The 24,913-nt window shown below is 41.9% G+C and overlaps 1 protein-coding gene across 1 annotated transcript in view; it reads right to left on the reverse strand.

The window, feature by feature from the left end:
* Positions 1 to 7,033: 7,033 nt before the first annotated feature.
* The window catches only part of CDH20 (cadherin 20), a 118,321-nt gene continuing 100,441 nt past the window's right edge, over positions 7,034 to 24,913 (reverse strand). The window contains exons 8-12 of the mRNA XM_088170498.1: positions 22,140 to 22,276; positions 19,513 to 19,634; positions 17,475 to 17,592; positions 10,080 to 10,331; positions 7,034 to 8,629 (exon numbers count right to left, since the gene is read on the reverse strand). Of these exons, the coding sequence (XP_088026624.1) occupies positions 8,130 to 8,629; positions 10,080 to 10,331; positions 17,475 to 17,592; positions 19,513 to 19,634; positions 22,140 to 22,276 (1,129 nt within the window). The 3' untranslated portion in view covers positions 7,034 to 8,129. The remainder of the gene's footprint in view (positions 8,630 to 10,079; positions 10,332 to 17,474; positions 17,593 to 19,512; positions 19,635 to 22,139; positions 22,277 to 24,913) is intronic.

Genomic DNA, 24,913 nt, shown 5'->3' on the forward strand with positions numbered 1-24,913 from the left:
CATTTTCTTCAAATCTATTCTAGGTAGGCTTTAAGGGAGCCTGCATCCCTACAACCTGAGAGTGCTTTCCAGTAATGTGTTAAGAGATGCAACCAACATCTGCTGCTTGTGAGTCATCCTTCTTTTCCTCTTTTCCCATAGCTAGAAGGGTATGTGCTTTTTGAAAAGAAATATGCAGCTTTATATCCTATCTAGCATAGGGGCTCTAAAATGCTTAGAAGTCTGCTTACTTAAACACCAAAATTCTTCATGTTATGATGTGACTTTAGAGTGGATAGCAGGGACAGTTACCCCTGTGGTATGCTGGGTGGAAAGCCACAGCACAGAAAGAACATGAAAATTTGCCTGATCTGCATGTAGCATCAACATCAGAGTCAAAACCACGTCTCAAGTCCTGTAGTTCCTTGGTGTTGGTTGTTAGTGATGAGGTGGGAAAGCACACTGGGCCCTCTGTGGCTTGCACAGGGTTATGGCTGTTCACCAAAGTGTTGGTGGCAGATGCCTTGCTTTCTGTGAGCCCAGATATGAAAACATGGTACTGGGTTCATAGGAAAGGTTTTCAGTCTTCCTTTCTCCTTCACCAAACATGTTTTTGGGGTGGCTGCTGCAGTGGTTTTTAGACTCTAACTCTGCCCAGGGGATGGAGCTGTTGTCTTTACTGACACTTTTTTCTTGCACCAACTGCAAATGAAGACAGGGCTGGCAAGGCACTGAGACTATACCTTATCAGAAATTGCTGACAGAAAATGCTTGTTTAATTTTGTCTTGTTCTAAGCAAGCCAGCAGTTTACCACATCTTTGAATGTGCTGTTCATTTATCAAGCAGAACCATGAGGTAGATGAAATTTGTCAGAGAAGATGGAGGAGGCACAATATCTTATAAATCGGTCAGTTTGGAACTCTCACTGTGAGTGATGTTTCAAAAATGCTAACATCATCTCAAAATTTGTAATTACTCAAAATTACACATAATTTATGTTGTGCTTGTTCACTTCTCCAACAGTCTAGGAAAACACTTCACATTTAACTCTGGATGATAAGATTTAATAAGAGCTTTCAGACATTTTTATCCTACTCATCTGTTTGGAAATGTAAACGCAACATTGACTTCTGATTTCTTTAGTGGTTGGACAGTTGGCTGAATAGTAAATGACAGGTTCAAATATACAGAAATCATGAAGTGAAATTCCCTTGAATTAGTAGCAGAGATAATTTTCTGTTGTGGGACTATATTTATCATTTAACTCACAGTTGTGTTTATATTATTGGTAAAAAATAATTTTGCACCTGAGCTATAGTTCAAAATTCTATTGCTCACTTGCCACCTATGCCATAGACATAATTTACTAAATTGCAAGAGGAATTCTGTTTAGATCAGCAGACTGTTGGGACAGGTTACCATTTCTACATTGATTTCTTTTAAAATCTTCATACTTTTTAGAACTTCTCTGTGTTCCCATTTATTTCTCTGTAAAAACCCCCAGACTATTCTCTAGCAGAATTTGCAAAGAACGCTTTTGCAATCTCAGGACAAGAGCATAGTGTGTAGTCAGAATATGCAGTTTTTTCCTCCTCTCTAGTGTACATCTTCAATGCAAGATCATGGGCAGTAGGCACAAGATTGAGGCTGTTGAAAGTACGTACCTCAACTAATTAGTTTTCTTTTTGAGCTAAGCTGAAAGTAAACAAGAGTTTTTGTAACCAGAAGGCTGCTCTGAGGTTGGAATAAGTTATATGCAGGCTGGGGCTCTGTTTATGTTTCCATTAAAAAGACATTTGATTGCTTTGTACCTCATTTTTTCCCACTTTTTCCATCTGTGATACCTATGATCTTACAGAATATTTGTTGAACTTCATAAAAAAATGATTTTTCTGGACAGGTTGCTTCCCTTTGACAAGCCCCAAGAATAATCTCTGCAAAGAAGACAAGAAGTAACGCCAAATAACCCATCATGTGTTAGCACCATTGCTTGAAAGGAAAATTTTCCATATTTTTCTTCTCCTAGATATGGTAAAAAATACCAAATCTTCTTTTTGGCATTCATCATGGTTCTGTAATGCTGCGGAGGATCCGATTTACCCATGTGTGTTTGGCAGAAAGAATCATAGAATCATCATAGAATCACAGAATAGTCTGGGCTGGAAGGGAACTTACAGATCATCTAATTCCAGTACTTCTCTCATGAGCAGGGACACCTTTGACTTGTTCCTCAGAGCTCCATCCAACCTGGCTTTTAACACTTCCTGGAACAGCTGGAACTACTAATCCTTTAACTAGACAGTCAGCTTCCTAAATTCCCTTATGAGTCTGGTAACCTTCACCCTTCCCACAAAGCAGAAGCAAAATCTGACCCCCATTATGATAGCTGTTGTCATTATTGTTGTTATTGGTTTTATGTGGCATGGCAAGAGCTTCTGCTTCTAGTATTAAGGTGTAGCTTGTGTACCTTTGGGAAAAAATTATAGGATTAGCCGTCATGGAGCCAGCCTATAGATATTAAGATGTGCATTTGAAAATGTTTATTTCTTAAGAGTCTATTCTCTAATGGTGAGCTTAATAACAAATGAGGTCTGAAAATGATATTGTCTCCTACATCAGCTCTTAAAAAATCACATGATTTTTTAAAACTCATTGTGAAGTGACTCTCTTCTACCTCCTTCACCATATTACTCTAATGTCTCTTGGGAAATACAGTATTAACATTGCACTGCTGCTTCTGCTCAGAGTCAGTGATGCAGGTGGCCTGATGTGCCACCTCTGAGGACAACAGCAAATTATCTTGCGTGTCAATGTGGGCAAGGTCTTCAGAAGGTTGATATAAGAAAGCAAAACAGAAAATCTGAACTTAGTCTTTGACAGTGAGACTCCCCAGCTCCTACTGCTTTCCTAGGATCATGTCTCTGACTCCACCTCAGATTCACTGCTGTCTGTTAATTTTCCTGTCTGTTTCAACAGGATACAGATTATTACTGCATTACAGTCCAAATGAGAGGCAAATCACTGACCTTTATGCAGGAGAACGAATCCCTTAGGTGATACAGCTGTTTTGCAGCAGTGACTATTTTGGAGTTCTCTGATGCCATATGGATTGGCATGAGGGAGACAGGGCACAACTGAGTGAAACGCAGCTCCTCCTCTTCTGAATGCTGCACACCTCAGCAGGCACAAATTAGGATGTCTTTGACATACCCACTGCCTGTTTACACCAGCTTGGTGTGGAGACAATACATTCAAGGCTATTCCTTGGACAGGATGAAATGGTCTGTCTCACACCCTGACACACAGGAGGAAGGACAGCAGCAACATAACTAGCTCACAACAGTACAGATTTCCTCATGTGCCATTCTCACTTGTTATTGAGCCCACGTGCTCTCCTGAGCTTGATCTAACTGGTAGCTAAGCTGGCATAAACCAAGGTGGTCTTAGTAATAATACCCTGGCAGGACAAACACAAAAGCAACTGAATCTCCTCAGCTTTAAATTTGTCCAGGTCAGAACTTTTCTGGAATCTGTGAGGTATCACTTGTGCCTCTTTTATATGCCTCCTTTCTCTTACTCATGTAAGATGTGGTGCATATGCAGAACAGACTTCTGGGACATATCCATCCCTCCAGTTTGATATGGTTCCTGGGATCTGTGCTCAGACCGCAGGTTCTAGCTTGTGCTATGTGAAAGTCACATCAAGGAAAATACTGGCACGGGCTAATAAATCATATTTCAAGGTGACCAAAATATAACTTCTGGGTCCCCCAAGGATTTGTGTCACTATTGGCTTTAATGAAAGGCCTAAAAGGGAATTTTAGGCAACAAATGTGATGGTAGCATAAAATGATTAAGAGCAATAAAAGCTGGAGGAGAAATGACAAAATCAAGGGGGGGCCTAATAAAGCTGGATAAATGGGCAATGCAGCAACAAATGAAAGGCAGTGTTGCAAGAAAATTTATGTTAGGAAAAATGACGTTAACTCTTTTCATGCATTCTTGAGTTCTGTATTTTGCTCTGAAGAGATCTGAAGTCCTTGGCAGATGGTTTAGAGAACACTGCTACTCAGAGCCTAGGTGTGATGACCAGTGCATAATAAGAGTGGCAAATCATGCAATCTACCTAGACAAGACAGAGATGAGTAGTAGGAAAAGGAAAGAAAAACATCAGAGACTGTAGTGTTTGCCCATGGTCACTTGTAAAACCAAATTTAGAGCAGAGGGCTTGGGAATGCCATGCCTAGGGCCAGACTGAGCAGCAGGGATGAATCCCTAGAGGCCAGGCTATTAACTGAGAGGTCTACAGCTCCAGGGGGCCATAGCATCATACAGATGGCCAGGATGGGGAGAATGAATCACTCTTTGTCTAACTCTGTTTGTTAGAGAGAGAGTTGAGATGGACTGCTTAGCCCATATGCTCAATTTTTAAGTGGCTGAAATTAGTAAAATGACTTGCACGCTCTGTTATTTTTTCCCCTGAACCACTGATTTGCAGCCCCAGCTGAAACTAGGGGATTGTTGCTGGATAGCAAGTCCTTTTGTTTTTCCATGAGAACTAGCAGCTGTGGAAAAAAGGTCATCAGAGGAACAAAACAACATGAATAGTGGTAAAAGCTGTATGCACTCAGACCAATCTTGGAGCACAGGGGACTGGGGACACTGGTGAGGGCATGTAGGACCTTGTCCTGGCCCTCTGACATTTCTGTCCTTCCACCAGGGCAGTGGATAGAGTGGGGTGCCATGCAGAACTGGAACTGTCCCTTGGAGTTGTCTGGTGGTGTGGCAAAACCCAGTCCCTCCACCATAGCAGGCTAAACTCCCTGGCTGTAAACCATGAGCAGGTTTTATGTAGTGCTGCAAACTTTCATACACTTGGCCAGGCATGCCCTTGAGCAAGAAGCTGAGGACCTGTGTGACCAGTGTGCTTGTTGCACTGACAGTTTGTGGCATCATGCATTTTCTTTGGGCTTGGAGTCTTCTCTTCTCTTCTGCTTTGGGCCTGCTGAGCCCTGATGTGTCTGAAAATGGATCCTTTTCATATCTCATAAGCAAAAGCAGAGGGTTCTTCAGTTTTGTTTTTGGCAGTGTGATAGATGCAAGTATTGGTTGTTGGCATAGAGATATCACAGACTGCAGAAACACTGTCACCTGTTCCATAAAACAGAAAAAATAAAGCACCAGACTGCCAAGTGCCTACTAAACACCAGCTGGTAAGTGTCACAACAAGCTGTGGAGCTATTGACTTGTGATCACAAGTTAAGGCAAACCTGAGGACAATCAGAGAGCCTAATGCTGACATGCAGCTTAGGAAGGTGGGTTATGAGTTCCCCTGTGGCATGAGTGCAAGCCCCTAGCAAAAGGACAAAAGTGCAAAAGCAAAAGTGTTTCCACACTGGGAGATACATAGCCTGAGAAGCTGACCCTGGCTGCTGCTTAGCCTGTCTTACAGAGGCCACGTCTGGGGGCTTCTGTGGAGTCAAAGCAGACTGTGAGGCAGCTCATCCTGGGAAAACCCTCCGTACATGCAGAAGGTTGAAGGCAATATGGTGCTGGACTGTACTTTTACACTCCATCCTCCCACTCTCCCATAGTAGGAGATTTAAACCATCATGGAATCAGAATATGAAGAGCAATCTAGAGGCTTTTTTGTTACTGCAGACTGTGACTGCTGGGAGAGACAGTAATGGTCTGAAAATACCAAACCTTAGCTCTGTGGAGGGACAAAGTCATCTATGTGCATTGCAGGCTTGTATGGCTGCAAGGGGTAAATCCTTATACTTCTGGAAGACTTTCAGCAATGAGTATTCTGATGCCATGGAAGACTGCCTAGAAAGGTTACAGAGCTTTAACAGCTGGGGCTTTAAGAAGAAAGAGGCATCTGCTTAAAATATGTACAACTAATATTTAGATCAGACAGGGAAGTGGTGGAATTGATGTCCTCCTGTATATGCTCTGTGGTATCTGTGGTGGCAGGAGGAGAGGAAGCTCTCAGACTTTCAACAGCAGCTCTGTGTCCTTTGTACTACTTCCTTGAGCATGATGGCTGCAGTTCTAGTTTAATGTTTTAAAATCAATATGACATGTGAGGGTGAGTGCTATGGTATGAGTAAAAGAATCAAAATAATTATCAGTGCTCTTTCAATGGTGTCAAGCAATGGTGTCAAGCATGTTCAGGTGATAAGCAGAACCCTTGGCATTTTATGTTTGTGAAGGCCCAAATTTTCAGATTTGCATCAGATTAGCAAGCAAGAAATCACTAAAATCTTTTTTCCTTGGTGGGTGCATGGCTCTCCAGGGATGCATGACTTCGTATGAGTCTATGGAACCAAGGCTTCTGTCTTAAATTGGTGCAATGTAAGATTAGGCAAAGGAGAGACTGCAATATTTTGTGCACATTTACAATAGTAACTGAGCACGGCATGTCCATAGTAAAAGTGTGGTAACTGGGTGGTTATGTATGCACATCTATTTTCTGGGCAATTGGAGGTGTAGAGAGCCCTTAGCTAGAAATAAACCTGCAAATTCCATTGCAGACTGTTCTGCTTTCAGAGGCCCTTCACCACTTTCCATGAAACTTGTGTTAGTGTAATTTCCCTAGCTCTTCTCATTTACACATGCAAACAAGAGACAATCCAGGTGAAAAACTGACTGCAGAGTAAGAATAAATAGATATTTTATCTTAGTTTGTCATGTCTCTGAAGGCATGAGACTCTGTCAAGGGCTGTGTAACTGGTTTCCAGGCCTATCAATGCCCCAGACTTAATGTTTCAAAAAAATCAGGCAAGACTTTCTTTTGACCTCAGCATCATTTGATTAGAAAGGAAACTAGTCTGGTGGGCTGTACTTGGGCTGATTCACTGCTAGGGGCAATGTCCAAGTGAACAGTGATAAAAGAAGCAGACAATCTGCTCGATTCTGCAAACTGAAGCCTTGTCTCATTGACATGATGCTGATGAACGATTTTTTCTTGATGCTTAAGGCATGTAAAGCTGCAGATAAGCACTAACTGCTGTGTGCAAAACAGTCAATAAATTGCCACCAGACTTTCCCTTCTGTTTAACTTTTATTAAAAGAGGTGCTAAGGTACTGTACTGTATGCAGTACATCATATTTATTACCAAAATTAACAAATATACAAAACTTATACATGTAATTTTCTTACATCCATTTATTGGTCTATAATACTGCATTTGTTCAAGTAGGTTATCTACAGTATGTAAACATCCCTTGGATTGACCTCACACAGATTAGGAAAGCCCATCTAACCCATGTAGTTACCAAATATAGCTTTTTCTTATTTTAAAATTTATTTGGCTTTCATTGGTAGAATCTAATCTTCACATTTGGCACATGGAAGAGACATCTACAGTGCAAAAGAGGCAGATTTTCTGGTTTTGTTCTGAGCAGTTTAGCAGAGTCAGGTTTTAAAGAGTCAAGAATAAATTTACACAAACTTGATAGGAGATAGATTAGTGTTAACGCCAATGACTCACAGATCAGCCATTAAACTAGAGCAGAAATCCAAAGCCTCTTCCCCAGCCCTCTCAGTCACATGGAAAAAAACCCCCAACCTCAGCCTTGTTTCTAAAGGATTAAAAAAGAACTCTGTTAGCAACAGAGGGAGGAGTTTAGTTTACAAGGAGCCCTCTGAGATTCCAGTTTCAATTTTCTGCTTTGCAGAATTTTTTTTTCTCTTGTTAGCAAGCAATTCTTTTCTGTTTTAATGGGGAAAAAAAGACCAGTGGGAAGCAACTCTTCTGTGGTGACAATTTCTCAGTGAGTTGGAGTTTACAGATCTTTGAACCCTGATGTATAGAGCTCAGTAAGCTGCCGTGTACAAAGGGGAGAGAAAGGAAGAGAGAGAAAACAATGCCATATTCCAGGTGTGGAGCTCTCCAATTTTGCTATAAGAACCAGGAAAAAACTTCCTTCCTTCTGTTTCTCATAGTTTCAAAAACGTGACTTAATTTAACTGAGTAAAGCTGATCCAGAGAGACCTTCCTTCGCACCCTTCTTCCCATTCTCATCCAAGCACTGTATTGCTATTTTTTTATGAGGCCTCACCCACGTCCATGGAAGCATCTGATGAGAATGGACCGAACCGGACACCGTTTCACGTGGAAAGCCCTCTGCCATTCCTCGTCTGTTACCACAGGGCCCCGCTGCTGTCCGTGGCCCCGTACATCTCGGCCAGCTTCTTGAAGCGCGGCCCCCAGTCCGTCAGGTAGTCGTAGCTCTGCTCTGAGTCTGTCGTCACGGACTGTAAGGAGCTGAGCGACTCCGCCACCGAGCCGTTCCCTTCAAACATGTAGGTCTGGAGGGAGTCGAAGGGAGGCGCCCACAGGTCCATGTCAGCTTCGTACAGCTTGGCGAGCACGTAGTTGTGGACGTTGTTGTCCATGACGCACGCCTGAGGCACGTATCGGGAGAGGCTCTCTATTTCAGGGAGCATGTCCTGCCGGTTCTTCACCACCAGCTGGGCCTCCCGCGGGTTCCACATGGCGGCGATGTCGAAGGCCTCCGTGTCCTCCTCCCCGCCGCCCTCGTCGTCATACCTGACGATGTTCTCGTGGATGTTCTCCTCCTCGTCGATGATGTACGGCTGCTTCCGCTGGCGCCGCATGGAGAGGATGAGGAGCACCAGCACTGCGGGACACAAGCAAGACACGGGGCTGTCAGCAAGGAGCAGATCTTGCCAGGGCTTCAGACTTTCCTCTGCCCTTACTTTCCCCTGGGTGAGACCAACCAGCCCCTTGGATTTAAAGAGCTGTGGTGTTTGTAAGTTGAGGGGTGTAGAAATCTGTCTCTCTCACTCCCCACTCAAAACCGGTAGCTTGAGATCCTGCTGATCTGTCCTCTTTCTCACCTGAATTCTTAACTCTTGGTGACACTTAGGACATGTATATGCAGTGGTGCTTACCACTTTTAAGTTAGCCCTCTCAGAGGCCAGTAACAATTTATCTGCAGCAGCATAGTGCCATAGAGATATTTTGTTTTCTGCTATGCGGGTGGGTTTTGCAGCCTCCTTTGGGCTGGCCACTGCATGTGACAGAGATGGATAGTGCTAAGGCACCACGGTGATATGTCTGCCTACACAGCAAAATGCAGAGCTAGCCCCTTAGTCTGCTGCAAAGAATTTTTTGTTTATCTGCAAGCTTCCTGCAATGCTGCAGTGCTGGTGCTCCTCGCCCTCACTGTGCTTATTAGCATAGGGAGAAGTGGTCGTACCAGCACCAGAGCCCTTTGCTGTTGAAAATGTGCCATCACTTTCTGACTATTTCCAGAGTTAGAACTCAGCCGAGATTTTGGATACTGAAATTTTGAACTGAGGTATCTAGGCTCTTTTGAAGAGCCAGAATTGAGGCATTTTTAAAGAATTTTTCCTGTATCTTACTGCACTGTTCTTCAAACTGGGTCCCCTGAAATTTCAGGGAATTTGTGTTTTGAACTAGTATCACATGATTTGAGAGAGTGAACAAGGGAACTGAAGTTCTTTTGATACCAACAGCTAACAGGGGACATAGAATGCCTGGGCAAGGAAAGAATGGAATTTAATTGTGGAGACAGAACTCATGCAAGACACTCAGCTCCTTTACTGCAGCACAGGAACCATTTAAATGTAGAGTCTCAAGGAAAAAGGATGGAGGTGGGGATATCTCTCTCCAAAAGAAAAGAAATGGAACTGAGCTTACCACTACTGTTTCCTATGGAGTAAGATGAGAAACCAACCTGCCCCAAGCCACAGCTCTCAATACTTCCCACTGCCATACCCTTGCAGGAAAGCATGGCCATATTTTCACCCTAGCACACTGGGCATCTGGAAGAAATATTTGTAGGCCATAGTTTCTCCCCATTCCTACAGTCCAGAGCCTGAAGCCATGTGCTGCTGACTACACCATCGGGTCCTTGATTTGACCCTTCAGGCATGCATGTGTTCACATATACACGTATAGACAGATGTGTGTGTGTGTGTGTGTGTGTGTGTGTGTGTGTGTGTGTGTGTGTGTTTGTTTGGGTCCTACACCTTTGGTGGACCAGCAGCTCCGTGACCAGAACCGAGAAGTCTGTCCCACCCAAGAAGAAGGGAAGTCTTTACCTAGCAGGACAAAGATGCAGGCGAGGATGGCGATGAGTGCCCCTCGGCTCAGGCTGACAGGGAGGACGTAGGCCTCGGCGTTGCAGGACATCACCATGCCCTCCTCGTCACAGCTGCACACGTGCACGGTCAGTGTGCCCGTGCTGCTCAGCACCGGGCGCCCGTTGTCGCTGATCAGGATGGGCAGGTAAAAGGTGTTCTGCTCGTGCTGCCTGAAGCCAGAGCGCCTTGTCAAAATCCACGCTGTGTTGTCTAGGGGCAGGAAATAAACAGAGAGAACAGCTTGTATGCAGAGCAAATACATTCAGTAAAGAAAGAATGTTAAAAAAATCAGCCCTAGACCCACATCCATATTTTCTTCTCTCTTCTATTTTTTTTTTTTTAATCAGTTCATCACTAATAATTTTGCCTCTGCTTCCCCTGTTCCAGTATCTTCTCAGGACATGGATCCAAACCTGAGAGGCAAACCTTAAGAGTTGCCTTTACCCCTTCTGATATAAGATGCCCAGAGCAAACTCATGGTGCTCGGATTTAGCTAAGAGAGCTTTCAGAGGGCAAGAGAGAAATGAGCAGTTGGAGGCAACTTGTTGTCTCTGTTTGCTTATACTCAGCAGCTTTTCTAGATCTCAGATGCTGCCACCATTTTAGAGACACTGGCATATAGCCCTTGTGGACATGTTATGGTACTCTGTGTTTTTTGATACATGGCATGGTCATCTGTTTGAGGCAACAAGGAGACAAAGGAAAAAACCCAGCTTGCTATCCTAAAGCAGCAGAGAGTTGAAAATTCGCAACTGAACATTTTTTTTCTGTGAAATACATGCAATTTCATTAGTACTTCTGCCATAGAAAAAAGTCAGAATGCTTTGTGTCATCATTGTCAGAATTATTCTGCTTTGATTTGACCATTCTGCTTCATTTAGTGTGACTGACTGCCTGTTTTTTATAAGAACTGAAATCAAAAGGAATCAAAATGATGCTGCTGACAAAAATAGTAAAAGAGTGACCTAACAGCCAGTTGCTATTGGCCATTTCAAGGGAAATTCCTACCTTTGGGGCTTTTTCCTTCATATTCAACGTGGTTTTTTTAAATGTCAAAATTTACCAGTGGCATTTGAATTCCTGTCTATCTCTGCCCTCAAATTCCTCAGAATGTGCACCAAGTTTCCTAATTAAAAAAAAGTGGGAAAAAAGGTGGAAAGTGGATTCAGGAAGTTGTTCTCAATTCTCATCTCAGGATGCCAAAGCAAAACTCTGTGGAGATGAATGTTGATTTTGTCAGTGCTGGTTTTGAGCCTTGTAGCTTCAGAGACTTTTGGCAAGCGGAAGACTGAATGTCTCCAATGTGATCTGGCTCACTAAGAAGTCCAAAGGACTTGCATGAAAATTGTCCTTTCTTACAAACATGTCTGCATGGCTTGAGCTAGCAAAGATTAATGGGGAACACAGGTACTTTTCCAGTTTGGCAGATCTACAAACTGATCCTGATGCTGTGCCATTTTTTGGGAGATGATCTTCATACAGTTTCTTTTACTGCTTAGTTTTGTTTCCTGTTCCCTTGGTTCAAAAGAGGTCACGTGTTGGATCCCAGAAACCTGGGATCATGCAATCTGGCCATCTGCATCTCCAGGTTGTTACCAATGCACATTTGCTATGCTTGAAAATGCAGGATGCTGATCAGCTGTTCCAAGGTAGATTGGCACAATGGGACTGCTGCCTGGGAATGGCAAGAAACCTTCTGATCACAAGTAGACTGTGAAAAAACCTAAAATATTAACATAAAAGTGTTCAATTTCCTTATTATTTCTCTGTTCATTTGCTGCTAAGATTTAAATATTGGGTGATTTTTTTTTTTCAGTGTAGAGACTCAGGTTACATGTAGATAAATTCAGATATATTATCAACTGTAGTCTGGACACCAAAAATTATTTGCTGGCTTTTTGAAAGGAAATCAGGAGCATCATATACAGCCAACCATGGAATATAGGCAAACTCAAGCTAGACTAGCCAGAATTGTCTCCTAGACTTAAACTACAGTCCAAGTTACAAACTCTGTGCTGCAAATCTTATGGCATCAGAAAGTACAGGCACACCTAAGTACTGAGATGTCAGTTTGTGAGATTTTCTTGCACGTTGATGACATTTCAAGCTTTTACTCCAGTAACATAAAATTCTGAAGTGTGCTGCATGTCTGCATGCAAGTATATAGTGAAATTGTAGTGGCTTGTTAAATCATGTGATCCCAAGAGCTGGAGCTTTGAGGAAAAACCACCAGATGAAAGATGAAATCCCAAAGTTGCTTAAAACTGATTATGTGTTAGTGTTTACTGATTTGACCTTTGATATGCAATGCAGCTCTGAGTATGTGCAGTGGGTATGGGCAGACATAGGTAGGTCTCTTCCTAGAAACAAGCAATAGGACAAGAGGAAACTGCCTCAAGTTATGCCAGGGGAGGCTTCGATATTAGGAAAAATTTCTTCACTCATTGGATGGTCAGTCATTGAAAAAGGCTGTCCAGGGAAGTGTTTGAGTCACCATCCCTGGAGATACTCAAAAGATGTGTAGGTGGCCATGGTTTAGTGCTGGACTTGGCAGCATTAGATTAACAATCGGACTCAATGATTTTGGAGGCCTTTTCCAACCTAAATGACTCTGTGATTCAGGAATGTGTCCCAAAACCCATCAGGGAGCAGTACCCTGTGCCTCTCTTGGCTCCTGGGCAAGGAGAGTGCTGTGGACAGGAGTCCTTGCCTGCTCAAACTTTTCCCTTCTCTCTCCTGGGGCACATACAAGTGCTTTCTCTCCCTTGGGCTGTTTATGTGCCCTCTATATGTACTCCATAGCTATTAATATCACATCTTTTCATCACTGGGCCAGTTCTGGCATGAGGAAAAGCAGCCCAAAGGCAGAAAGTGGCAAAGTGCCTGCATTTATGCTGTGTAAATGAAAATACTTGAGTCACCCTAACTGTAGTAATTTGGTTGTTTTTCCATTTCCTAGGTGAAAGATTCACTTTCTTTAAACTGACTTACAACAGAAATCACAATTTCTATTTAGGTGACAGCAAACCTTCATTTCATGTAAAATTGTTCTTTGTGAGGGGAAGATTAATTATTTGGAGTTAGTCATACTTCACTGTAAATGAAGTCACAGCCAGAGAGCCTGACAGAACCTGTGCAAAATCAAGGGTCTTAAATAATTCTATTCTCAGACCAAAACCAAGTTTCTATAATCTAATATTGAACGATATGTATGTATATGTACCTTCTGCTGTGATGTGATGACCATATCATCCAGGTCTCAAATGTTCTTGGTGATTAAATTATCTTTGTAACTCCTAGCATTACATTTTGGACCTTATGTTTCATTTTGCTTTGTACTAGGCAGGCATCCAAATCATCCCTAAAGATTTGTTCTACCTGTTACTCTGCAATTGAAATACATTAATGCCAAAACTTCTTGTGTGACTTATCAAAAGTCAGTGTGATTTGACGAGCTAGTGCAGTGCGAAGGACATGCTGGGATGTGATGCAGCATGGCACAAACTGGAGTACAGAATTTTAATCTAAATTTGATGTCTGCTAAGCAGCAGCCATCAAGAGAAGAGGGCTAGTGAGGACATGAAAGCCCTATCATATCTAAAAAAAAAAAAAAACAAACCAACAAAAAAACCAGACATGATAAGAATGCGCAATATTTTTTCTCCCAGCTTCCAACACAGCAGCACCTTTGGCTCATAGAGGGCTGGATGGCAGCACTTGGCTCCAACACTGAGCAGAGATGCTGAAGATTGCAGCATGGCTGGTTCCACATTTGTGTGAAAACTGAATTTCCCACAGGCGTGCAGGCTGGTGTCTTCATGTGGTTGTGAGAACAAGCCATGGAGCACCATCTTCCTGCAGTTTTCTGCCTCACTGGAAATGATGTACCTATCTGGAGAGGTCAGGGGAATGAACCACAGTGTAGGTCCCAACCTTGAGATCAGAGCTAACCACTGCTCTTCTCACAAGAAAGACTTGGTTTCTTTCTGCATGCACCTGCAGAAGAACTGGGAATGATTAGCCTGACAATTCTGTTAGACTTTAAAAACTGATTGCAATAATTATAAAGAGTTAGTAACAATATACAGAAATATTCCACCAGGAGTGGGAGAAAGAACACAAGGACGCAGGCAATCTAGACACGACTGGGCTGGGGAGAGAGTCACACCTTTCCTTGAGGATATTCAGCTCACTGCTTACACGTGTGAAGGGAAGGCAGAAATAGCTAAAATTTTTCCTAGGACAAATTTAATTGTAATGCGAAGAACTGCCAGAGGCTTCAATTGACAGGCCTGGTGGGGGTATGACCAGTCCTGATCCTGCATCTATTAAAAAAGGCTTCTCTCTTCAACAGTTCCTGGTTCCCCAGGAGGGCAGTGATTAAGGTTCAACAGAAGATCAGCTCAGAGTTTAATTTGGAAATGCAGTAAGCTTATTTTGTTGTTCATTCTTACAGCAAGACTCTATAACTTTTTCCCAGCATAGTCTCACCTGGAAGAAGGTGGAAGGAGGATGGCTTGCCAATGCCCTGCAGCAGATACCAAAGAGATGGGAGATTCCAGCTCAATTCTCTGCTTCATCACATTTATCCTATAAGGCCTTGAGAAGCCATTTGTGCCCAGATTGTTGCAGCTACTTAACACGTCTATTTCTCACTGATTTTACTGAACTCAAAGAGAACCTAGCGTGTAAGTAGCTTAATTTCTCCTTGCTCCAGATCCCCATCTATAAAGGAGAACAAAAGGATTTCTCTGTCTGTTGAAGATATGCAAAGAATGAATAGACTGAAGAAGTTCTCAGAGACTAAAATTACAAGGGCCAAAAAAATATGTAAAACAGCTCATCAGAATGCAAACTGTGAGCTATCGGTTGCTCAGTATAAATCAAGGTTTTAATTGTTGCCAAGAAGGCTACACATCTTGCAGTTTCTCTTACTGCTCTATTGGACAACCAAGTAATCAGCACAATTGCTAATCTTAACAGTGCCTTCCCACAGCCTGGGAAGCATTCCTGCCTCGTGTTTATGGGCACAGTCTGAGACTAGCAAAGAGTGTTCTGTTTCTTGTCTAGCCACCCTGTGACAAATGGTATAGCTACCCCCTCTGTGCCTAAGTTATATGATTTATGTAGTTCTTAGTGGTCCCTAGATGAAAATATAAGCATAAATTACTTTTACTGAAATGACTACTGCACTCCAAATTGCTGAGGCAGTAAATAAACCCTTAATCATAGAATCATAGAACAGGCTGAGTTGTAGGGTACTCATCAGGATAATTGAGTCCAACTCCTGGCTCTTCACAGGACAGCCCAAGAGTCACAGTGTATGCCTGAGAGCTTTGCCCAAATACTTCTTGAACTGAGACAGGTTTGGTGCTATGACCACTTCCCTGGGGAGACTTTCCAGTGATCATACAGCCTCTGGGTGAAAAACCTCTTCCTCATAGCCAACCTAAACCTCCCCTGACTCAGTTTCATGCTGTTTTCTCAAGTCCTGTCACTGGTCACCAGAGAGAAGAGATGAGTACCTACCCCTCTGCTTCCCCTCACGAGGAAATTATAGACTGCAATCAAGTCTCCTCTCAGTCTTCTCCAGGCTGAGCAGACCAAGTGACCCCAGCTGCATGTCATACATCTTCCCCTCAAACCCTTCACCATCCTCATGGCCCTCCTTTGGATGCTCTCTAGTAGATTAATATTCTTCTTATACTGTGGCTTACTGTGTGGATCATTCAAATAGTCAGCGGTTTGATACATAACATATTTATTTCAAATTAGTAACTAATGGTACCCTAAGCTTCTTGTGAGATATATATATATATACACACGCATATATATCTATATCTATCTATCTATCTATATGGAAAGCTGTTATTTTATAGACAATGGGAGGCACAGCCATTCAGTCACTGCTGTCACTATAGATTATTGCAATTATGGCCTTAGACAGAAAAAGTGCCTCTGATGCTGGGAGTTTTGTGAGTTTCCTTTTTTTAGAGCAATGCCTTGAGGATGAAATGAGTTTGCTTTGCCAAATGCTTGAGCAATAGTTGTGTTATGTTTGTTCATTTATTTTGGCAATATATACTCACAAATAAAAAAGACAAGGAGAGAAAGAAGGGGATAAAAATACAAGAAATTGTGTGGGGAGGCTTCAGTGACACTATAGAAAAAAATGCTTTTGGGATGAAAGAGCATTAGCATGCTGTGGAGGAGGGTTCCAGACACTGCAAGTAGCATGTTTTAAGACATGTTTGGTTAGTGAAGGCATGGGATCCTTTATAAGCCTTTCTGTTGCTCTTTCATATGCCTGGAGAGGCTCAGATAGGGGCTTATGGAAGCAAGTGTGACAAGTAGGCATGTGTGGGAGTAAGGCTAGGCTTGGAGGCTGGCCATGGATGCTGCAGGTGGCCAGTCTTTCTCCCCATTTATTCTGGAATTGCTTGCTGATTTGTGGTATTTTACACACTAAATTCATACTGAAACCCAGACCCTCAATACTGACTCTCAAAGCTTTGCACCAGGTCACTCAAGGTCATCTCTCTTTCCTAGTGAAGGCTGGTGTGGACCTGATTTTAGACCTTGTCTGCCCATGGAGATCATCTATCAACAGCAGCCATACAAAGGGGCCTGCTATGGCAGGACTTTCCTGCAGGCTCTGAAGCCACCAAAGCTTTCCCAAAAGAATCAAATTCCACTGGTTAGAATATTCAAATGCCAGTGGTTTTCCATTAATCTTTCCACTGCTGTTTCAATTTCTACTTAGGTCATCTTACACAGACCTTTAGCTGTACACCAAGTTACCTCCCTAAGGCTCTGCAAGTCCTCCCTACTTCCCTCTTTCCTTGGGAAAATGAGGATGTGCAAGGAGAAAGAAAGAAAGTGCTTGGGGGAAAAGACTGAAACAGTACAAGAACCTTCCGTTTTTCTGTGCCTGGGAGAAAACATGAAGAGTACAAAAAAAGAGCAATGTAATTCCCTTCAGATTTGTCTTCTAGTTACACTTACTATCCTACCTTCAAGCGTCTCCTTTTGAGCAAATGCAATTTCCACTCCGATAATCTGAGATGCCTGCAGCCTGACCAAAAGACCTGAATTTGCACAAAACACTGGCACATTTCTTTGAAAAAGAAAAAAAGAGGCCTATTGCTAGAGAATATTTATAGAGAAGAAAATATCATATAACCTTCAAGTGTATTAAATAGTATGTCATTTTATTATTGCCTGTAAGGAGCAGGTGTCACTTGGTATTATTTGAAATGGCACTCTTAGCACCCACTCTAAGTCACAGCTTCTCAAGTCCAACTCAGGCATTAGAAATTAGAGTAGCTAACTGTCTGTGTCCACTCTGATTACCTTGATTGTCCCTTAGGGTAAAGTTGGGGTTGTTGGCTGCCTCTGGAGCCAGGCTGTAGTAGAAGTGCTGACCCTCCTGTGGGTCATCCCTGTCGATGGCACTCACTGTCTGAATCAGCTACAGAACACAAGAGAAAAGTAGAAAGATGTGAGAAGCAAAATATTTCTAATATAAACAAACAATCAAATAGATAACATGTATTTTATATGTATAAATATAGGCAACTGGAGCATTTGAATAAAATTGCCTTTCAGAAGTACAATCTTCTCTCAAGAAGAGACTCAAAAGCTTGCAGGGGTCATCTGTCTTGCTGTGGTCATGCACATCACTTTTAAACAAAGGAGGAGATATTCAGTTTACCTCAAATAACAGAAATAATGTTTTCCTCTCATGCATTCCTATCTTCTGTTGCACATTTCTTTTTGCCTTTTGGGGGCCCAGGTTTTTCAGAAGATTCATTGTGCATTAGAGAGCTTGTAAGAAAGATCATACTTACTTTCAGCTTCATTATGCAGGTAGAAAAGGACTTCAGGTTGATTATTTTGCCACTCTTTTAGTTTTAAATCAATAAAATTCTTCCTAAGATGTCAGTGTAAATGAGAGAAAAGCCAACCATGCAGAATGCATATGCAATAAATAACACCAAACTAAAGAAACGAAGACAATGCTTAATCCAAAAAGAGATTTGTTACTTCACTTATAGAGGCTTTGTAAAGTAGGTCTAACAGCTTGAAGCACAATGAGCACTGTCTGAATAAACATTCTGGCGTCTTTTTGGACAAGGAATAAATCTTCACCTGTTTTTTTTTTTAACTTGAAAGTTATTTTGGGATTCAAAGGCAAATGTCAGACCCATAAAGGCTCTTTCACCACCTTAAAACTGATTTCAAAACTTTTTAAAATGTGGCAGTAAAATTTAGCATCCTCTGCTGAAGGAAATAGTCCAGATTAGCATTCATAATAATATTGAACTTAGACAGCTTATTAGTTAGGACACTCATCCTTCAAAACCAGGAAAAAAAGGTCTAGGCAATGATTTCTATTGCCTATATTATTAAGAACCTCTGTAAATTGGTGAGACAAAGGAGACAAAGATATCCTATATATGATAGTTGTAAGGACAGTTACCCCGGCAGTGAGCAGCTATTTCATTCTGCTTCACACAGCTGGGAGAAGCTTCAGCAAACACACAGTGATCTTACTCGCATAATTTTTCCTTCACAGATCATGAGGGGTGTGTGTATGTGTTTAAATGCTATTTAAGCTAGTCAGCTTTGCATTAGGAGGCACCAGTCCACACCGTGGATCCTGGTGGTGGAGCAAGAAGTGGCTCCCCACTAAAGATCAGCAGCAGAGCTAGCAGCAGTTCCAGCGAGGGAGAACTCATGTCTGTCTCTGGCACTGGTGAGGGCTTTGATGGGGTTTTGGAAGAGAGAGGAGCAGAGTCTTCACCACTTGCTTGAAGGTGCTCTTTTAGAGTGTATGCAATGGGAAGTCTTGTGTTGCTTTGTCTCTGTCATCTTCAGTTCACACCAGAACATATTGTGCTTGGCACCCCTTTGAACCTGATGTAGTAAATTATGTCCAGCTCCCCTAAGTCCAGGTGTGCTTAAGGATCTTAAAACATTTAGTAGTAAGCCTTGTCTGTCACACGTGGCCTGGGCTGATTCTGTGGCACTTCTCATAACACTTCTCCTGTCTTTGATGCTGCTACAGGACACACTGGCTGTTCGCCTGCTGGCACATGCCTTAGGGAAAGGCTTTGTTTCAGCTGTGAAATGTATTGTGCAGTGTGCCTAGAATCTACTTTGGGAGAATAAAAGAAATGTGGGAGAAACAAAAGAGGTGCTATATATGATATTCCTTCCAGTGCGATATGCTTGCCTTTGAAATGAAGCACAGACAGCTGCTGCTAAGAATTCAGATGAAACGTGTGAGTAGCTGAGCCCTCTTTCCAACACTCACCCTTCCTGGCATGCTGCCTCCATGTGGGACAGCATGCCCTTCCCAACCCCTCGTGTTAGAGGCATTTCTCACCTGGCCTGCTTTGGCATTTTCACAAACAAAAGTTTCATAAAATCTTGCAAACTCTGGTGCGTTATCATTCACATCCAGGACTTTCACCGTCACAGAGACACTGCCCACCTGTGAGGGGTTATCTGGAAGAAGAAGGTTTAATGTAAAGAAAGATAACCTATGACAAGGGGAAGAGGCTGCACTTCACTCTGCTCAAGAGGTAAAGCAGGTTTTCCACTACTAGCTTGTGTTAAATTACATTTTCCCATCAGGAACTGTGGTGGCTTGGGTACTGTGTGACTCAGAGTGAAGCTGCAAGTGCTGCTCTCTGTCTAGCCTGGCTTCCTATCTAATCACATATTTTACAAACAAACAAATTCCGTAAAAGACTTCAACCTGGTTCAGTTCAATGAACTATTTCTAGAGCAAAGGTTTTAGACAATGCCCCTTATTTTGCTTTTTATTGCCCTTGAACTGGGCAATACTGTTTGTTGAGCCTCCCTACTGGTGGCATGAATTAGGAAGGTACTGTTTTAAGGATAGACTTGTTATTTAGAACCTGTTAAAAATGGCAGTTTCTATCTCCAATTCAGATATTCTTTTGCTCAGAATTTATGTTCCTTGAACTCAAAAATAGTGTCAAGTCTTTGATACTTTGTACAGAGGGGTTTAAAATGTAATAACACATGAAATTGTACAGAAAAGCTTTCAGTGAAGCTTAAAATTGCAATGAAAATTTTACATTCTGCATGACATCATTTGTGATGTTTCTGTCCCACTGGTGCATTAGCTTTCTTTGCCAGTAAATCCGTATATCTTTTCACATGTCTTCACAAATTCCAAACTAAGTGGCTACAAAATAATTTGGTTTTTTTACTGTGCTTGTCTGCCCCAAATCATCTTCCCACCCCCCCGATTTTATGATAAAATGAAACTATAATAAGAAAGAAAAAAATAATAAGGGATCAGAAGAGATGCAAAAATCAAGAACATTCTTTAATATCAGTATTCTCATCTTCTTTTTAGCTGTAGCACTTTTTACATTTATCTCCAAATATATCTCCCTTTATAGCAAGAGATGATCTATTCATATATATCATATATATTACATAAACTCAAGAATTTTCTTAAATGTTCACTGTACTGTATTCCACAACATGTCACATTGTGTCATTGAGATAATACTCAAACTATGTTGTTTCTCCCTAATTTGTAATGTAATCTCTTCAGCTTCCCACATATGCACACATACCCCTTGCTAATACACCTGTTCTTGTGGCAGATGAATACCTGCATTTACACTCTTAGAAATAATTGATCTAGCCTTTAGCACTAGGGGCCTCATTCAGGAGTGCACAGCTATGACATTTTTGAAACTATTCATGAAATTAAAATATTGTGCTGCACATGTACAGAGCAAAACTGACAGAGGATTGATGGAAAGGAAACCAAAGGAAGACTTGCCTTCCTATTGCTCTCACCCTCAAGTGCTGCTACAGGGGCAGCTTTTATAGAGTCATGGAATTGCAATGGCCATTGGTGGCTGAAAATAAAAGTAGTGTCAAAATAGATGGGGGTGAAATCCCATCGTCTCAACCCCTCTCACTACTTAAAAGGGCACAGAAAGGCATCGTGTGCTGTAACAGCCTGCAAATATGTGGCAGAGTCACTCCAACTTTTGTGAAATATTCCCCCTGCTTTCAAGCTGGCTGATTGCAATTTGGGAAGCTTGTTGAAACTTTGTTCCTCTCAAAGTGCCCCATACCTTTGGCACAGTCTAGATGTACAGGAAGCTTTCTGAGACACAAGGAATGACTCAGCTATTGGCACCAAGCAGCAGAAAAGCTGCTGCCCCTCACAGATGAACTGAGACCCTGAGCAAAAGCTATGTGAACCGAAGGAATTTAAGGTGAAGATTAGGTGAACCTTTTATTTGCATATATATCTGAAGCTCCTTTATGAAGCTCACATCTGTCAGTATTTCAACTCAGCTAAATTTTTCATACTGACACTATGAAATGAGCATCTCCTTCTTACAGCCTTGAAAAATACCCAGCACAGATGAATCCTGAGCTGAGTTTTAGGTCATTGTAAAACCCAAAAGCATAATGAGTTCAGCACACTCAAAGATCCCAAAGCACTCTGACCTAAATTATTTATGTAGCAAGCAGATGGCGATGTCATTTACTTGCTGCTGAACCAGAGCAGATTTCAACTAGTGACCTAGCAGTGTAGGATCACTTCTGCCTACCAGTCTCTGCACCACTCAATCCTCCCAGGCAGGACTGGGAGTTCTAGCAGCTGTGGAGCCTTTGCAGTATTTGCTTTAGCTGCCTAGCCCTTCTGAAGTGAGAGGACTCTGACAGAAACACACCAGGATAAGTTTTAAATAAATCCCTGGAATGCTAATGAATTGAAGAAAAAGGACTCTGCATTTAATTCCCATCCTCTATGCCTCCCCCACCCTGTGAAAATGAGCATGAAAAATAAATAAAACGCAGCATTTGTGTGTTGATGTCAGAGGAGGAATTCACTTAATGCACCTTCCCACTCAGTGCACAACAATATGTGAACCTTGAATTCAGGTCTCTCAGCCTGCTTTGTCTACTGTATCTCTTTAATCTATGTACAGTCTGCATTCTCCTTACTCAGCTCCGTGGCCAACACAGTGATGTTGTGCCAAGAAATGTCCTCCCGGTCAAGAGGTCTTGCAGTCATCAGTGCTCCTGATGTAATGTCGACATAAAAGAACCGTCCTGGATCACTGCTCCTGTCAATCGAGTATCTGCAAGAGCACATAGGAAAAATATTATGCAACCCTTGTGAAAACTGTGTGTTATAGCCAGCAAAGTATCCCAGCAATGGAGATAGTGTTGTGCAAAGCAGATCCACATTCTTCCACAATATAATTATGTGCTCCTTTGACTTGCATAGGTTCACTTGCATAGTGAGATGTTGGAAAAAGTTCACGTGGCTAATGGCATTTAACAGTGAGCACTACTTGAATGGAGCTGGAAGACAGGAAGATTTACAGGAATAAGCCTCAAAATAAGGCACAGATCAGTGCAGGAACATCTGCTTTACAGAGAAAATCTGCCAGTGAGGAGTATAATTTCTTTTTCTAAGAGAAATAATTATGCCCTGTCCCTAGGCAAATTCAGACAGGATGAAAATGGCTTCAGATCAGCTCATTCTCTGAGCACCTAGGCTGATGAGGAAGCACCATTCCCTTCCTTGTTCTTCTATATTCTCTCCTTCTTCAGGGGAATAAACTCCACTCACATCCTGAAGCATGCCCCGATGGAGCTGTGTCAGCACAAGGGGGATTATGCGTGGCTTACTCATAGCATCCAGTCAGAAAACCAGCTCCCTCTGTGAGGCTGATTCATTGGAATTACTGAACCTGCCTGACCAATGTCATGCCAGTTCAGTGCTGGGAGCCAGCTTCCTGCACCTGTGAATGGGGGATCGTTGTGGTGCCTGCAGGCCAGATAACCTGGGCAGGGAGGCAGCTGATTGACAGAGGTCACTGCAGTACTCGGTCAGAGGGAGGATTTCGCAGGGTGTGTAAAATACTCAGTATCCTTCACAGGCATTGCCTTGCTCTTCAAGGCACTTTGTGCAAGCTGCCTTCCCAGCTGACTGCTAGCATGGTAAGGGATATTTTGGCCAAAGCCATACACAGGCCTAGGTAAATGTCACAGCCTAGAACAGAGCCCAGACTTACTGTCCTTTTTGTTGGTTCCTTTATCAGAGTGGAGGGGAATTGAAAGCATTAGTCACAACAGACAGGTTGAACTGAACAGGGCTCATTCTTCGGAATTTTCTCCCTTCAGCATGAATGTGTTCACTGGAACAAGCATGACAGCCTTAATCTTTATATAGGGACTTATTAAACCAGGATATAAACCACTATTGAAATATGTTGTTGGGAGATACTTTTCTACTCTTTTTCAGAACAATCAAAGAGGAAGGGATGGCAGGTTTGTATCCCTTTCCTTCCCAGTTCTTTCTATCTCTTCTTAAATAAAGAGGATTCTCAGGCATGTTGATTTATTTAGACAATGACTATTCCTATATTTTGGTATAATAATTATTCTTGTATGAGGGCTATAAAAAGAATTTCTCTCTGACATTTTAAGGCCAATGAGTATTTGAAATTGAATAAAGCCTTATAATTAGTGGTTCAGAATTAAGCACCAGTGTCAAGGTGGATCTTTTTCTAGATTCTCCAACTAAGTTCTCTTGTTAATAGTATCTGCTTCTGCACAGGAGTACTTGTTTCCACTTAGATAATCTTCCTGAATCATTTAACAACAATCATGGCATATTTCAAGCCATCAGAATTTTACAGTGTGGGAGCCGGGTACTGGATGCTGGGAAAGTGAGGATTTGAGCCAGATCACAGTTTAAATTTCAGATGGATTTAAGCTTGTGCAACATAGTATGTATCTGAGATTATTCTCTTTCTTGCCTTGCCCTGTGCAAACTGAATTCAGTGCAGGCTTAAAACACTGCCAGATTGATACTGCACTGAGTTGGAATGAATGGAAGAGATTGCAGAAGATAAAAGAACTAATTCTTAGTATCTGCATTTTAAATAGCATTACAAAGGGTATTTATTCTTACTTTTTAAATTTGCTTCTTTACCTCAGCATGGGGAAAAAGGAGGGAAAGAATGAGGGAAGAAAGGGCAGTGGAAAAGGAAGAAGGTGGGGAGAAAATAAGAAAGAAGTTGTCAAGGAACAGAATTACAAAAGAGTCTGTGCATATTTGCAACTTTTTTTTTAATCTATCTTTGTTGATGGATTTTGTGCTTTATAGAGTGTTGTTCATCAAGAGCAGTCACTGAAAAGCTCTGAAAGAAACTAAGAAAAATCTCATTAAAAATAACAATGATCAATTCTACCCTCTGATAGTCCTCAGAATTATTCTTATACTATTTTAAGCAGATTAGCAGAGAGCTGTTTGCATTGCAGGGTTTGGATAATGCCAGACAGCAATCAGCAAAATAGGATGCGAGTGGAAAAAAGTTTAGGGTAATGAAATTGTGATGCAGACAGTATAATAGTTTTACTGAGGAATTTGAGACAATTTCATGAGAAGTATGATAACCATATCATAATATAGGCAGAAAAGATAGGTATATTAAAGTAGTAGAGATGAAAAAAATAATTAGACCATGAACACAGAGCGCAATACCACAAAAAACAGGCTTTGTGTCCACTCAGATCTCCTAGCTGAAGCCCAAACAATTGCTCATTTAGATTTTACTTTCTTAAAAAAATCTTAATACTCAATATTTCAACTCCCTCCTGTATTTCCCAGGGCTGCTCCTGAACACAGGCATCTCAGAAGCTGAAACAATGCATGGGTACTCAAACAGCAGCTCAAATCTCAAAACTCTCAGATGAGAGGAGCA

This window comes from Sturnus vulgaris, chromosome 1 (genome assembly GCF_052056855.1).
Source record: "Sturnus vulgaris isolate bStuVul1 chromosome 1, bStuVul1.hap1, whole genome shotgun sequence".
NCBI classification, from domain to species: domain Eukaryota; kingdom Metazoa; phylum Chordata; class Aves; order Passeriformes; family Sturnidae; genus Sturnus; species Sturnus vulgaris.